Source organism: Culex pipiens, chromosome 3 (genome assembly GCF_016801865.2).
Source record: "Culex pipiens pallens isolate TS chromosome 3, TS_CPP_V2, whole genome shotgun sequence".
Classification (NCBI taxonomy): domain Eukaryota; kingdom Metazoa; phylum Arthropoda; class Insecta; order Diptera; family Culicidae; genus Culex; species Culex pipiens.
Genome location: NC_068939.1, coordinates 148,440,917 through 148,456,977, shown reverse-complemented (window position 1 = coordinate 148,456,977; position 16,061 = coordinate 148,440,917). Strand labels below are relative to the sequence as shown.

The 16,061-nt window shown below is 36.5% G+C and overlaps 2 protein-coding genes across 7 annotated transcripts in view; one reads left to right on the top strand and one right to left on the bottom strand.

Annotated features, from left to right (window-relative positions):
• LOC120432160 (RNA-binding protein Musashi homolog Rbp6) overlaps positions 1-16,061 on the bottom strand; it is a 100,218-nt gene that overhangs the window by 5,016 nt on the left and 79,141 nt on the right. Inside the window, exon 8 of one of the 4 annotated variants that reach the window (XM_039597291.2) lies at positions 10,741-10,811. The exons of 2 other annotated variants lie outside the window; for them this stretch is intronic. In XM_039597291.2, coding sequence (XP_039453225.1) covers positions 10,784-10,811 — 28 coding nt within the window. In that variant the 3' untranslated portion in view covers positions 10,741-10,783. Of the gene's footprint in view, positions 1-6,935; positions 10,812-16,061 lie in introns of those variants that run through there. One more of the 4 variants, XM_039597290.2, reaches the window with a different exon arrangement.
• Positions 1-16,061, top strand: part of LOC120432162 (uncharacterized) — a 63,320-nt gene that overhangs the window by 15,533 nt on the left and 31,726 nt on the right. The window lies entirely within an intron of this gene.

Below are 16,061 nucleotides of genomic sequence, written 5' to 3'. Positions count from 1 at the left end.
ACAAAAATCAAAAATGTGATTTTCCATCTTTTCTTCAAAAAAGTTCAGCAAAGGTTGACATACTTTTGGACCCGCCAAATTCGTTCAACCTCTGCTGAAAGTTCAAAATCAAAAAACTGAACATAAAAAAAAAATAGTGTTTCTTCCAATCACACTACACCTCTTCCCCTTATACTGGAAAATTCCACCAGTAACACACATTTCTACACACTCATCACACATTGAAAAGTATCGCACGAAACGCTCGTTGCATTTTGGTGAGCCAAAGGGGAGGTTCTACTGTACTCGGAAGCTCGCGCACTACTTTTTCCAACAAAGCTTAGCCTAGCGTACTTTCCTACAATGCTGCAAAGACACGCTCACAACTCTTGTTTGTTGTTGTTGTTTGGTTTTTCGGTTTCTTTCCGCTCTCTTTCAAAGTCAACAAATGTTACACAAGATTTCGTGTGATTTTTTTTTCTTATTTTTTCCGTGTATTTTTTTCTCGTTTTGCACATTTGCTTTGATGTTCTTTTTTTAATCAATAGTTTGCTCCATAAGTATGATAATAACACCCCCATTTTGCTTTAGTTTTTTTTTCATTAAAGTGTATAATTTAGTGTATAATAAGTTTACTTCTTATTTATTTTTTTGTTGTCCATTTGTATCGACATGTACATATTTTCTCTCTTTCTCTCTTTCTTTATCTCCAAGTCAATGAATTTACATCATTTAAAAAACTAAGTTTTATTGCTTATCAGTTTATCCCACCTTTCATCAAATATATCCTTATTAAAGTGTAAACAGCGTAGTATTTCCATTTCTGCACGTGTGTGTGTGTTTTTGTGTATTTGTTGTGAATGTGTCGTGTTAGTTTAATAAATATAGAAAGCATCGATTAATCGGTGCCGTTACTTTTGCTGCACTCTATAAACGAATGTCTTTTTTGTTGATGTTGTGAGAATTGGTTTTGGTTCGTCCTCGAAAAGCTTACAGTATTGAATCGATTTTCATTAAATCAAGTATTGTCGATAAGTGTTGTTTTCATTTATTTTTGCTTCAAATATGCCTCACAGATTTGAAAAGAGTATTTGTCTAGTTTTGTCTAGTTGAGAAAACCTCCGATTTTGATATTTGGAGATGAACTTAAAAGTTTTTATTTTACTATATTTATGGCAACAATTATTTGAAATTCAAATAATACTTTTCTTATTGAGCTTTTCTTTAATTCTTTCTTGAAGTATAGTGTATTTAGAGTTAATCAATTACAATGTGTAACCGACTTGAGTTGGAAGTTGAATTTTGACTATGCAACTGTATAAAATATTAGCTGCTTTTAATCGCCTAATTTCGATCGGCAAGGGTCCCGTACTTCGGTTGAATTCGTACTCGATCGGATCATCCGAAACAGCTCATGAGTTTTTTTTTTTTTTTTTTTTTTTGAATTAAATATACTTTATTGAATCTTTCTTATAATAATTACATTTGGTTTACATAATAAGTGGTCAGCTGTGGCTCTTCAGCTTTAATTTGCTTTTCGTGATTTAAACACTGTTCATTTTCATAACTTTAAATGTATATGATTTATCATTTTTGTAACACTAGGTACAATGAGGAAAAAAAAATGTTAAGAAAACATTACCCTAACCTAAAACTAACTTAAACTTACAATAAACTAAACCAATCCTTGAATCAAGGGGTATTCAGAAATAGCACATTTTTCCCTAAATTTCAAACATTTTTCTTGAATCTTCTGATCCAACATTTTTACTTCTGCTAATTCATGAACCTCACTTGATCTTGTCCAGCCAGGAACATTCAAAACCATTTTGAGTACCTTGTTTTGGACACGCTGGAGCTTCAATTTATGAGTTCTAGCGCAACACTCCCAAACAGGTACTGCATACTCAATAACGGGGTAAATTATTTGTTTGTAAACTGCTAGCTTATTTTTCAAAGAAAGCTTTGATTTTCTGTTAATTAAAGGATACAAACACCTGATGAGAATGCTGCACTTGTTCAATATTTTATCTACATGCTGCCGAAACAATAGTTTCGAGTCAAGTATGAGACCTAAATAGACAACTTCCTTTGACCAGGGTATTGAAACATCATTCATTTTAATCAAAACATCATCCTTTGGGACAAATCGGGCCGATTTGGAAAGTGGAAAAATGATGGTTTGAGTTTTGGCTGCATTTATGCGAATTTTCCAGTCGCCAAAGTATTCAGAAAGAACGTCAAGACCCTTCTGAAGACGGCCAACTAAATATCTGGTTATTTTACCCTTATAAATAACGGCAGTGTCATCAGCAAAAAGTGACAACACACCATTACCAGGAAGAGTAGGCAAATCAGAAGTAAAAATATTGTACAGAAGTGGGCCAAGAATACTTCCTTGGGGAACCCCAGCATCAATGTTGAATAATCCAGAAGCAATCCCATTCAGAAAAACCCTGAACGATCTCTCCGAAAGATAGTGCTGGATAATTTTGATAAGATACATTGGAAAACCGTACAAATACAGTTTATGTATCAAACCATCATGCCAAACATTGTCAAAAGCCTTCTCAACATCCAACAAAGCCATAGCAGTTGATTTAGACTCAAGCTTGTTCTGCTTGATGATTTTAGTTACTCTCGTAAGCTGATGAGCAGTATTATGCCCCTTACGGAAGCCAAACTGCTCATTCAAAATTATATTATTATCGTTGGTAAAATCCAAAAGCCTTGAATAGATGACCTTCTCAAAGAGTTTGGACAGACTACTCAAAAGACTAATGGGACGATAACTTGTTGGCGATGTTGGATCTTTTTGAGGCTTCAAAATTGGTATGACTTTGCCCAGTTTCCAATTGGTGGGGAAGTAACCAAGTTGCAAACATTTATTGAAAATATTGGCTAGATGTTGAAAGAACTGATCACTCTGTTTTTTCAACACTAGATTAAAAATGTTATCAAAGCCTGGAGCTTTCATATTTTTCATTTGTTTAACTGCAACTTTGACTTCCTCACCAGAAACATGGGAATCTGCAGGAAATTCAAAGGTAGAGTCATTGATTGTTGAAATACTATTGGCAACTGATGTTTCTTTACGGCTGGTCATGGAAGCGCCAAGATTATGTGAACTAACAAAATGAAGCCCAAGTGCATTTGCCTTTTCCTCGGATGTAATCAAAGGAGAATCCTCAACGATAAGAGGAGGAATAGGCTTTGGTTTGTTTTTAAGAACTTTTGAAAGTTTCCAAAATGGTTTTGAATAATTCCCAAGCTGGCTTACATGTTTTGAAAATTCTTGATTTCTGATATTGTCAAGTCGGTCTTGTATGATTTTGTTCAAATTGTTCACTGAAATCTTTTTGTCATAGTCCCCAGTCCGTTGATATTGTCTCCTATAAACATTCCTTAGTCTTATCAAGTGTTTAGTATCTACGTCAATATCAGTTACCTTAAAATTAACAGGAACCTCCCGAACGTTGGCAGCCTCTGCTTGGTTGATAGCCTGCTGGATCACCTCCAGCGAACGATCAATATCGGCAGAAGTTTCCGGGTGTTGATCATAGTCGATGTTGCTGTCGACCACTTGCTGAAACTGCTGCCAGTCAACGTTGTGGTAATCTTTCCGGGTTGGTTGCCGCTGCGGAGTAACGGAAGCTCCAACCTCCACAACCACCGGATAGTGATCAGAACTCAGCTCTTCAAACACCTCAGGATGAGCCACGTTCTCAGCCATATTGGTAATGAAGAAGTCGATGATTGAGTGATTCCCAGACCGAGCCACTCTCGTTGGACGATCTGGACTCACAACGTTGTAGTATCCGTTTTGCAGATCGTTGTGCAGAATCACTCCGTTCCGATTCCTCCTGCTGTTGCCCCAAACTTCATGCTTCGCGTTGAGGTCACCAGCGATGATGTATTTTGCGCTCCGCCGTGTCAGCTTCTGGATATCGCTCTTCAGTTTTGCTGCTGAACCATCTCTGGAATTCACCTGACGTGGGCAGTATGCAGCAATGAAGAGTACTGGGCCAACCGAAGTGGGAATTTCCACCCCAACGGCCTCGATGATGTCCAGCTTGAAGTGTGGCAGCCGGCGTGGCTTGAGATCACGATGAACAGCGACAAGCACACCTCCTCCTCCAGAGGTGGTCCTATCGAGCTGCGTCGCGATCTTGTAGTTTTGCAGATAAACTTTTTCACCGGGCTTCAGATGAGTTTCCGTGAAGGCAGCTACGTCGATCTCCTTCTCGCGAAGAAAATCCACCAGCTCTAAATTCTTCCTCCTAATGGAGCAAGCGTTCCAATTCAGCAGCTTGAGGGACCTACGATCCATACTGGATGACGAACGAGGTCAGCACTTCAATCTGCTGGGTCTTGGTTTTGCATCCACGCAGTGCAGCGGACATCTGTTGGAAAATATTGAGGAGTTCGGTTGAGGTGTAAAGATCATTACCATTTTCCTCAACTGCTGGTTCTTGGGTTGGTCTTGGCTCCTGGCTGAAGCCCGGTGGTGGCGGTCTCGGCTCCTGGCTGGAACCCGGCCGTGGATGAATCATCTCAGCTCTCTTCCTGGGATCCAACGGTAACGGTGCCAAGTTTGGGACCTGGCGTCGCGGTTGAAGAGGTGGAAAGTTTTGCTCCACCAGGGCTGGAGGAGTTCTACGACGCTGAGGCTGATTCTTCGTCGATGCTTGCTGCCGAATTTTCACGAACTCAGCTCTCTTGGGGCACTTTCGGTCGGTTGACGAGTGCTCACCGTTGCAGTTGAGGCACTTCACCAGTGAATCTTGGATGCACTGGGATGTGATGTGCGCATCGGTACCACATTTGGCGCAACGACGCTTCAGGTGGCAGTTCTTACCTCCGTGCCCGAAGCCCAGGCAGTTGAAGCATTGTGTGACGTCACGGTGCACTGGTCGGTATCGCTCCCACGACACGATAATGTTGAAAACCGCTCGGATTGCCTTCAGCTCAGGAAGCGTCGTCGATCCCTTAGCCAAATGCAGCAGGTAGAGCTGGTCACGGTACTTGATGTCTTTGTTGCGTCGGCTCATTTTGTGCACGGCCAACACATCCAGTTTAAAAACTTTTAGCTCGGCAGCTAATTCCTCCACTGGCATGTCGTACAGACCTCTGACGACGATTTTGAACGGCTTATCCATGACGACATCATGGGTAAAGTACTCCGCCTCGTTTTCGGTCAAGTAATCCTTGACCAGTTGATAGTGCTGCCTGGATTGCACCAGCACCTTAAATCCGTCCTGACACAGACGAATGTTGCCTTGGACTTTCCCAGACTTGATGAGTTCAACCAGCCCCGCTCGAAAGTCGATCGTTGCTGCTGATTGCCGTACATAAAAAGGAGGCAGTTTCTCCTTTCGCTGTTTCACTTCATTCTCCTTTGCTTTCGCTACCTGGTCCTCGTCAGGCAGTCCAGCAAACTTGTTGTTCTTCAAAAGCTGCTCCTCGTGCGACGAAGAGTTCTCCTCCTCCTCCTCATCCATCGGTACAGTACCGTCGCTCTTTTTCGTCTTTTTGCTGTTCGATGTCACTTCCAAAAGCACCTTCCTTTTGGAAATTCCCGGTTTTTGGCCATCAGTTGAGGCCTCAACCTTCCTTTTGGAAATTCCCACTTTTTTGCCTGCTTGAGCCACAGGTAGGGCAATATTGCCGGCGTTTTGCGCCGGGACGCGACGAGTCATGTTGAATCAGACAACCTTCTCCAACGAATGCTCGGATAACAATGACAGCTCATGAGCGAATATGATTCCAAACCAAAGTCAGCAAACGGGCGCTCTCAAGCCACTCACTCAGTAGTGAACAAAATTTCAGCTCCGAATGTATTTGGCTTCACTAACAATTGACAGCTGAGAGAACAACGCTACGCCATTTTTCTTGGAGGAATACTGCTCACTGCGAGAGAGTGATTCTCTCACACGCACACCATCGCAAAATTGGGTTCATCCGTTCATTGAAACAGTTCATCCTATTGAGTAGCTTAGGTTGGCAAATGACCACCTCTTGTTTATCGAACCGCGGTGGCCGAAACTGTAAAGGCGCAGATTCAATATGCCAAAGGTCGCGGGATCGATTTTCGATATCTCGACGCTGTTTTTATTTGATCAAATCTTTGATGCAGAAGGAAAAAAGGGATATTTTTGATCAATCAGAAGGACCCTTGTTGATCGGAGAATTCCTTTCGATGACGATAAAAAAAATCATATATAAAAATTCAAAAAAGGTTTTCTAACGTATTGCTTTGCAAGTGTCATAACTTTGGTTGCAATAATTTCTCTCCTAGTCTCACCCTTTCTTTACCTCAGTGATGTGTGATTGCTTTTATTTGGTGAACGTTCAAACGTTTCGTTTTGCATTTTCTGTTCAGTGTAGTGTAATGTGTATAGTTATCGAAGTATGTTTCTAAAAATATATATACTTTTTTATTTGTTGTTTTCCAATAATATGAAAGCGTCATAATTCTGTCTTTTTTATTTTTTTGAGTATTCATTATTCTGCGCAGAAGACAATTCGCATTGAATTTGGTGTGAGTGTGTGTTGTGTAGTGTTTGTGAGTTTAAACGTGTGGGGTGTGGAAATTTCGGGTGGTGTGCCTTAATTAGCGGGAAACTTCAAATTAAGATCAAGGTGTCAAGGAAAAGCTGCCAATATGAGATCATGTCGTTCGTTCCAAGCTACACCACACACAATGTAACTTTCGAACACGGATTGAGCTTATTTATGTTGGTTCCCACGGTGAATATTATTACGATCACTGATTTGCGATACTTTTTAAAGTTTTGCTTATGTACTCGCTGTTGCAGTTTTTGTTGGATCCTGTATTGGTTTGCTCAGCGCGGCTTGGTATAACTTTGCGATTTTATTTCCTTCTTCTCCCATATCAGCTCACAGATTTGTTGCTTAGTTTGTTTATGTCGATTAACATTTAGTATTTTGTGGTATTTATTTATTTTTTCTTTATTTAACATACACGATGTGTTTTTTTTTTTTGCTGATAGGTTATTCTCTACTTTTGTATTAAAATTGATCAAAACCGCAAAATTCAAAATTCGATGGGATAATTTTCATAGTTTCTTCACCAACTCCTACTGCTTGATTCTCTCTCTTGGCTCGCGAGCGACTATTTGTCGTTTGTCCTGGCCACAAAAGCTCTGGTTTTTCTTTAACTTTGTTTTATATTTGTGTCATGTAATGTATTTGTGTAGTAAGATTGCTTCAAGACCAGGGGATTGTTCTCTATCTCGTATCGCTTGCTTTTGCGTTCAGTTTTGCTTGGTCCACGCGACTGATTTCTCCTGCTTCTTGTGCTTTTTTTGTCTTTTAAGTAAATGTATATTTCTAATGTTTTGCTTCAACATTGATCACCCTAACGCACACTAAATACAGCTGTCAACAACGGTGTTCCACTCTCTTGCGCTCTGAAATACCCACTTTCGAGCGCGAGAGGAACACCTTCAAAATACACACACGATAACAACAACTGTGCTCTCGCACAAGAATGGCGGCGATTTCTATAATCTGAAACGATCCGCCAGAGAAAAAATAGTTTGTCCTAAGCGAAAAATATTGCAGCTTTCGTTACACAGTTTGGCAATCGGAGCAGGCCACCCTTTTAAAAAATCAAAGTTCACAAAGTTCTCACTCACAATTTTATGCTTGCTCTCTCTCCGCGACAGAAACGCTCTCTTTTGAGGTTTCGCTCTGCTCTCGCGCGTAGAGCGAAAAAGCACGAAACCGGCATTCTGTCGGAGAGAGAGAATTTTTTCAACCTTCGACTGATCGTTTTCAGAGCAGATTGACACTATTTTGACGTCTCAACAGAGTTTGCATTTTTGTGTTTTGCTTTGTCTAAATAGCAGTTAGTGTGTTTTTGATTTCTCTCAATTGTGTTTTTTGTTTGTCTGTTTCTTTCAAGATTTTAAAATGTATTGGTACTCTTAAAGATCACATTTCATTAGCCGTTAAGCGTGCGCGCGGCTGATTTACGCACGCGTAGCTCTTGGCGTAATATGCTTATTTTGTTTGTTTGCTTTGCATTGCGTTAGTTAAACTTCTGTTTTCACTCGATATTACTTACTTTTTTTTTCTTTTTACTTGCCTATGGAAGAACGTTGGTTTTTAAACATCGCGCTAATTCAGAATATATAACTCTTTGTTTTTTTTTGTTTGCTCTCTAAAGTGATTTACTTTTTTTGATTATTATACTCGCTTAATGAAAGGGATATGTTTAATTTAGCTTCACTTGTCATCCTCCTAAGTGTGTAACAATGCATTGTAATGATATTACGATTAGGTGTGAACAATTACTATTTGGTTACGTAACATAAGAGAGTAAAACGGTGGATATTGTCATAATACAGAGGGTTTGCAGTCAATACTTGAAGTTAAAAATACACTAACTACTATATAATCGATATAAAACTGCAAATATACATCAACTAACTGTTCAAACGTCAAAATAAATCTATCGGTATAGTAAAGGGAATGTCAGGAAAAAAAATTCTTCATGCTTGATTTTGTTTGCAACATTTTCGGTGCTTTTGACCATTGCAGTACTACAAACGCTGGAGTTCGGACAGTAGAAAGTATGATTACAAACAGAAAAATAAAAAGTTAATACACTTCTCTTTCCAAATCCTACAAACCGGTATGTAAGAATGATTTCAGAACAACTAAAAATCTGGAAAAGCTTGAGGAAATCGATTGCGATTTCCGCTTGACAAACAAGACCTAATTTAGCAGACTGAAATTCAGTTTTAATCCTAAGGTACACGTGAACGTAAAAGCATTCGATACCGAGAATAGGGTGAGGGGGAAATTTGACTTTTTTTAGGACTTGATGAGATCACGAGATACACATTACACACGGTTCAAGTAGCTCTCAAGCAGTTTAGCTATCGGGTCTACACTCAGTTGCATAGAAAAAAATCAAGATGATAATTAGAAATTCCGCTTAATTTTCCATTAAAATTAGCAAAACACTTTTCTTATCACAATTTGCAAAAATAGTTCTATTGAATAAAAATACCAATTTTTGAAATATACAAGAGATTAAAAATAAGTTGCATAAGTCAACTGAAATCCCGCGCAGACGGAAATAACCTGGGAATAACATTTTTTGATATTTCAAAATAACATTTTATGTTATTTATAACAAGATTTGTTATTCGTCGTTATATATTTTTTGTTATTGGATTGTTATTGCAATAACAGACTAAAAACGTTTTTAGTAATCCTTCGAACAAATCATTGTTATTATTTTTTGTTATTTTGACAACTAATCCGATCATCCCAATTACAGTTGGAGGTATTCTTCCATAACAAAAAATGTTATTCCAAAGTTGTTTGGCTTTCAACCAATATCAGACCAAATTTTATTATGATTACATAAACTGTTATTAAACCTTTATGCAAAAATGGTTTTTTCAAGAAGATTCCATAACACTTTCTGTTATTTTAACAGTATTTGTTATTGAAATGGCATGCACTTTGTTTTTACCGTCTGCCCGGGATGTTCAAAATTGTGATTTAATTTGTTAAAGATTCATTTCAATAAGATTTTATTTATGCAGCTGAGAATAGACAGGATGAATAATAAATGTAAAGACGGCAATCAAGAGCGGCTAAAGCGCTTAACAAAATTGTTTAGAATTAACGAACATGATCATTTAGAGAGCCTGATTTCATGTTTTTTAACTCAAATTTGACGAAATGATTAATATTTAACTAAGAAAATTCTAATTTACAATAGGCAAAGTTTTGTGAATTTTACACAAAATTTCTTTAAATTTACGCAACTTAGACGCACTTAAGAGTGAACGGAATTTACACTCAAAAATTGAAATTTTTACCTAGAATAAGAAGAAGAATTTTACTTCTCATTCTGGTTCTGTTTCGACGAAATATGAGGGATTTGAGTATCAATTGTCTGATATCAAATTATAATTGGAACCAATGCGATAGAAAGATGCACCAAAAATTATTTTAAAAAATGTTTAGATAAAACAAAACAGAAAACAACTACGATTTTTTTAAGGAAAATGCATATTACAACATTTTGAGTGTTTATTTCCTTGATCAACGGATTATTCTACTAATAAAATGATTTTGGAAGAAAATAAATATCGTGCAATTCACATAGAAAAGACCTTAGCACGAGCTTCTAATTATTGTCAATTCTTAAATATTCGATTTATATTTATGTTTGATGGATGATGTAAAGCTGTTTACTGAAATTTAAGTAATGCAAAAAATACAACCGAAATACATTTAAAATCAAACGAAAATATTAAGCATGCACAACTTCCGATCCACCACTCCCGAATCACACCACTGTTACGGCTCGTTTCAAGACAAGCTATTTTCTAAGGGATCTAAAATAAGTAAAAATGCTCAAATTAAAACTTCAACTTATAAAACAACCTAGCGGAGATATTAAACCTAGCAAATACTGTCTCGTTCTGGTGTTACTGTTACGCTGCCGCTTGTCGTAAAATTAAAACGTTACACTAAAATGATATGCACTACTTTCACAGTGGACAACTAAAATCCCAAGAATGCTACCAAAACTAAACTTAAAAACCTAACTAAGATATTCGTTCGTTTTACTCAAACTAGGCAGTCTTGTGTACACAATTATTTTGTTCTTGCAGTTTTAAGTAGCTAATTTCGACGCCGCCAGGTGTTTATTTTTGTCATGCTGCTGCGAACCACCCCGAAACGCGGAGCGTTGTCTTTATCACTTACGCAATTATCACACAGAGTTTTGTCTGTTGGCCGCCGCCTATTTTCAGCAGTGCGCCTCGGGAAACTGGAATCTGGAAGGGAGTTGGTGGTTTTCCCAAGTTGGAAGGTGGTTGGGGGGAAAAGATGAAATCAAAATTTGTGTGAAACATCAAATCATAACGCGCGCCTTAAGAATTCTCGACAACGAGGGGAGGGAAGATATGCAAATCAGAACGTGAGTGAGTTAGTATCTCTTTTAGCCACGACCGTGCGCTTTTAGGGTAGATGCTCCCGAGTTAGAACCACGTCCTAATCAAACTGGCAAGACTTACTGCGCTAAAGACCAACAGCGGAAAGTTTACCCTTACGACTAGGGGTAGTAATAAATTGATAGGTTCTAACTTAGAGTTGAAGCAGAGAAGGATGAGGATGAGGTGTGATTTGGTGCGAGAGCTTAGAGGGGGCGCCCCTTATAAAGCCGTATCCGTGCACGTGCGATTGATTTTCCCTTAACCCCGAGATAAGCGGTTAGGTTGAGGAGCCTCGCCGTCGTTTTATTACGTTTTATAGGTTTTGCTGGTAATGAAATTTGTCACGTTCCCTTCAGCATGGTGACGTTAATGTGATGGATTCAATTTCGAATGAATCACTTTTGCAAGTAATCTAGAACATTTTTTTTTCTGAAGATTACAGAATATTAAATTTCTCAATTTAAAGCCAAAAATGTCAACTTCATTATAACATTTTTGTCAAGCTTTGATGCATATTTTAATCCATGGGGAAAAATATATCTTTTTTCTAACTATTATTGTTTTCACTTTTCAAAGTATCACAAAAAATCGATTTGAAATATTCCGCAGATCTTACAAACCTGAAACCGGAGCAAGATTTTTTGCTTGCCATTGGTAATAGATTTGAATTTGGCTTTATTTTGATAAAATTTCCACTTTTCTGAAACCGTTCATAAAAATGTCAAAGCTATTATTTATATCTGAAAGTGAAAAGTCAAGCAACTTCATTTATCAAATTGTTATCCGAGAATGTTAAATGATTTATGATGCACATGGTTTTTTTTATTGATGGCTTAATGATTTTTTCAAAATATTTTTTTAAATAAATGCTTGTAAACAGGGTGGCCACTCAAATCCCATTTTTGAAAAATAAGAATTTCTCACCCAAAAAATGATTGCGAAACTAGTAAAGCAAAGAGAATGGCAAAAAGTTAGTAAAAACTAAGTTTTAAATTTTGTCATTATTATTTTTTTCAAGAAGGGCCTGAAGACAGCTTTATTTTTTGAAAAAAAAAAACAAAGTAAGTTTGCAATTATCTTTTTCAATGTTAAGTATTTGATATTCGATTCTAAAAATCATGTTGATTTACTTATTTATAAGTATTTTAATGTTTAAATTTTTTTTCAATGAAAAATCCAGTTCAATAAGAACTTAACCTCAAATTTCATAAGATTTTTTTAAGAGGCTAATTCTTTAACTTTGTCATGGCGTCTTGAATCTTTTTAACAATTTAAATACGATAAAAAAAAGTTTAATTGAATATAAGGAACGTTTGGATTTTATTAGCTAGTCAAGTTTTTCCGATAAATAAAAAAAATCTACATTTTCAAACTAAGAGGTGAACAATTGTTTATTTAAAAATAAGTTACGTTACTTCAATCTTTAAACTGAAAAAAATCTATCAATTGTTTTTTTTAATTTCAGTTTTTTTTAACTTTTTTGTCTTTAATATAATAATAATAAAAAACAGAAAATTACAGTTTTCTTACAGTTTTGATAAAAACAGTTTCCAATCAATTAATTCGAATTTCAAAACAAGAGTTAAAAACAGGACCTATAAGCTATTGTCTTTCAAATGTTTTTAGGACCTTTAAAAAAAACTCTGGAAATCAACAAAACACAAATTAATAGATTTTAAATAATGAAGGAACCTTAAATTTGTTGTTAAGTGCTCAAACAAAATTTAGTGCAATTAAATTGAAAATTGAAAAAATACAAAATTATTCTAAAGATAAAAAAAATATTTTAGAACAGGTATGCTTGCGATTCCAGACTTTTCTCGACATTTTGACAAAAAATCGCAATATCCCGACTTTTTTTTAATTTTTTTTTTTGGATTTTGGAGAATTCCCGATTTTTCCCGACTTTCCCGATTTCCCGATTTGAGAATCTTGTGTCCGGATAATTTTTAACAGACTTAAACATTTGTTTTTTTTAACTCAAGTATCATTATACAGTCTAGATTCAATTATCCAAAGTTTAAATTAACCTTCTTGGAACCTTCGGACAATCATATCTGGGAAAAAAGTATATTATTTTCTTATTTTTAAATCAAATTCGAAATAATTAATTCAAATAAGTTGCATTGGAGTGATCAACTGTCATTGCCGAATGAATATGCATAATCCCAAATCACTTGGGAGAACATTTAAGAGTAAAAATGTTAGCTTATAATGTGTTTTGTACACATTTTAAATGTTGATTTTTTTTACAAAGCAACAAGATCGGATAGTAATTTTTTCCCAATTTGTCAATTCTTTTATTTTTGGGTTTTTTTGGAAACCATCTAAAGAAGAGTGCATTCCAAAATATTAAAAATGAAAAAAAAGGTCTCGCCAATTTAAAAAAATATGGTAAAATTTTTAAATTTACTTTTTGTTGCACATTTAGAAGATTTCTTAAAAAATCATTTGCAAGCGAGATATTTTTCAATCCATTTTCAATAAATTTGGTATTTTTTAAAAACATTGCCAAATTATTTTGTTGTTTTTTTAACGAAAAATGATTTAAAACTGATGAGACTTTGAAAAGTTGTGCAAAGTTACTGTTAGAATAACATAAATATTTAGAATAACATAAATATTTAAGAAATGTTTTTTTTTTACTCAAAATATCAGAATTTCAATTACTTAATCAAATTGCTCGGAAAGTTTCGTTCTCTTCAAATTTGTTTAAATTCGAATTTTTGTATGAGACGAGTCAGGATTAGAAACATCAAATAGAAGTTATTTTGACAAACATAAGATCTGTCATAATTCAACAAAATTTTCAAAACTGTGACCGGATATGGTTTTAAAATTTGTTTAAATTTCAAATTTTCCGAACCACATTAAAATACTTGTCTCGGGTGAGTTTTCAAAAAGCCGTAAGAGCCACCGTGACCTTCGATACTTATATTCGTATTTCTCCAAATTGCAACAAAATTTCATTTATTTTTAGTTTGGGGCACTTGAAAGACGTGTAGATGAACAATCTTAAGCATTTTTGAAATTGGTTTTCCGTAAGTAGGTCGAATACCGAGGCAAAAAAGGCTTTGTTTACCATTGGCTCTTACGGCTTTTTGAAAACTAATCCGAGTTGTGTTTTCTAGATTTCCCATGGGACGCAAAATATCCCTACTCGTAATGACCAAAATAACGATCGAAATAACCTATAAATAGTGAATTATTACTCCGGTGGCCCGCAAACCGCTCGGGATTCCGTTCAACCAGTCACAGTCGTCGTCCTATTATTAGTTTTGCGGAGGACTACCTCTCAACACCATGTGTCGCTCATCTTGCCGCCGCGGTCGTGAAAATCTATAATAACTCATGAATGATTTAAATGCCAAGTGACTTTGGTCAATCATACTCAGCCCCACACACAGAAACTAGAACAGAACACGGCGAAGGACGGGGCGATTGAGGGGAAACGATGATGGATGTAAAGAAATTTCCCGACACATTTCAAGACGATCCGATCTTGGACCAGACAAATGTTACGCTGATGAGATTTTTTTTTCTGTTGCAATTTTTGACGTGTGATCTATCCCAACCCGCGCGAGACGACAGCGAGGAATGCGTTAGTTTAAAAAAATGGTTAGTGTTAGTGTGAGGCGTAGTGGATCGTTAGTTAGTTTTTTGGTTTTGTACAGATATGAAACGAAATAAAAAGAAAAACACAAAGAAAAGAAAGTTGCTTTTGAATGTTTTATTCACAATTTTAGGGGGAAATAATCCGGAAGTCTGTTTGCTCGCGGTAAATTATAAGTAGTAAGAGGGCACTAAAGCTAAACATAGATAAATTAAATATAAGCGGTTAATTGTCAGATCAAGTATTAAGTGTGTTTTACTTAAACAGCAACGCGAGCGCGCGTTACAGAAGCCGGATGAATGTCGCTGTTGGATTGATTTGAAATGCGCTAATCGATCCAACTGGCGCGGTCTAGATAAAATGGCAATATGCTGACCGGTTTGATGAAAATGCAGGCACTTAACTGTATAAAATAAGTAATGTACACGTGGAAGGAAAAAAACGAAACGCAAGACAGTAAAATACCATCATCCATCACATGAGAGCTAATCCCGATTGTTTCTGACTCTTTGCATCGTACGTTGTACCAATTTTACTACATGCTAGTGAAATACTGAGATAATTAGATGCTCGCTTCTTAACGAAAACACTGCAAATGGAACTCAACTCTTTGGCTTGCGAAGTAAAACCAAAAGGGGGTTAAAATTTACAAAACGATCAATATGCATATATCCAAGATGTTTGGAGAAAAAAACAGAACAATACAAGAAAAAAATCAATGCAAATATTAAAGATCTATTGTACTCTACTTAAAGATAGAAGGGCAGTGAGAGCGTCGAGAGAGAGAACTTAACGAAACGACTACAAAACCGTACATAATAATTAAGTGGCAGAACGAACAGACCAACAAATACCATTGGGAATCTGCAGCAAGCAAGAGATAAAACTACACCTCGCTCTCTGTCTCTCACCCGCCCTTGCTACCTCGCTATGCATGTTCATTTTCGAGCTATTCATCATATCATCATCATGTTGAGCGCGCCGCCGTCTACTAAACCAACTACTTGCAGCGATCTTGTTACACATCTGTCTGTACAGTCGTTGCCTTTCTTTGCCGGCTTGGGAGGCTGTACAGAGATTGGTAGCTACTTGAAGATGACGGGCGCGCGATTTTTTTTTGCTTTATTTAAAGTAATATAATTTAAGCTATTTTTTGGAATGGACAAGAGAGCGTTCTTTTTTTCTTTTTGTACAAACAAATACATTACATTAAAAGAGAGAGGGAGGGGTTAAATTATTGCTACTAATATGAAACCTATTTAGTTGGTGGTGGTTAAAAAAACTCATGTTTGCTCTGATTTCGGAAGCTTAGTGGGTTTTGGAGTATCGATTTCACACATGTAGGCACGCAGCAGCGCCTAGTACCACTCTGCCCTAGTATTATATAGTATGAGTAATGCGCGCCAACGAGTAACTACTCTTTACAAACAAATCGTTAGTGTCTAAGCGGTTAAAATGAACAGAGAAACGAAGTGAAT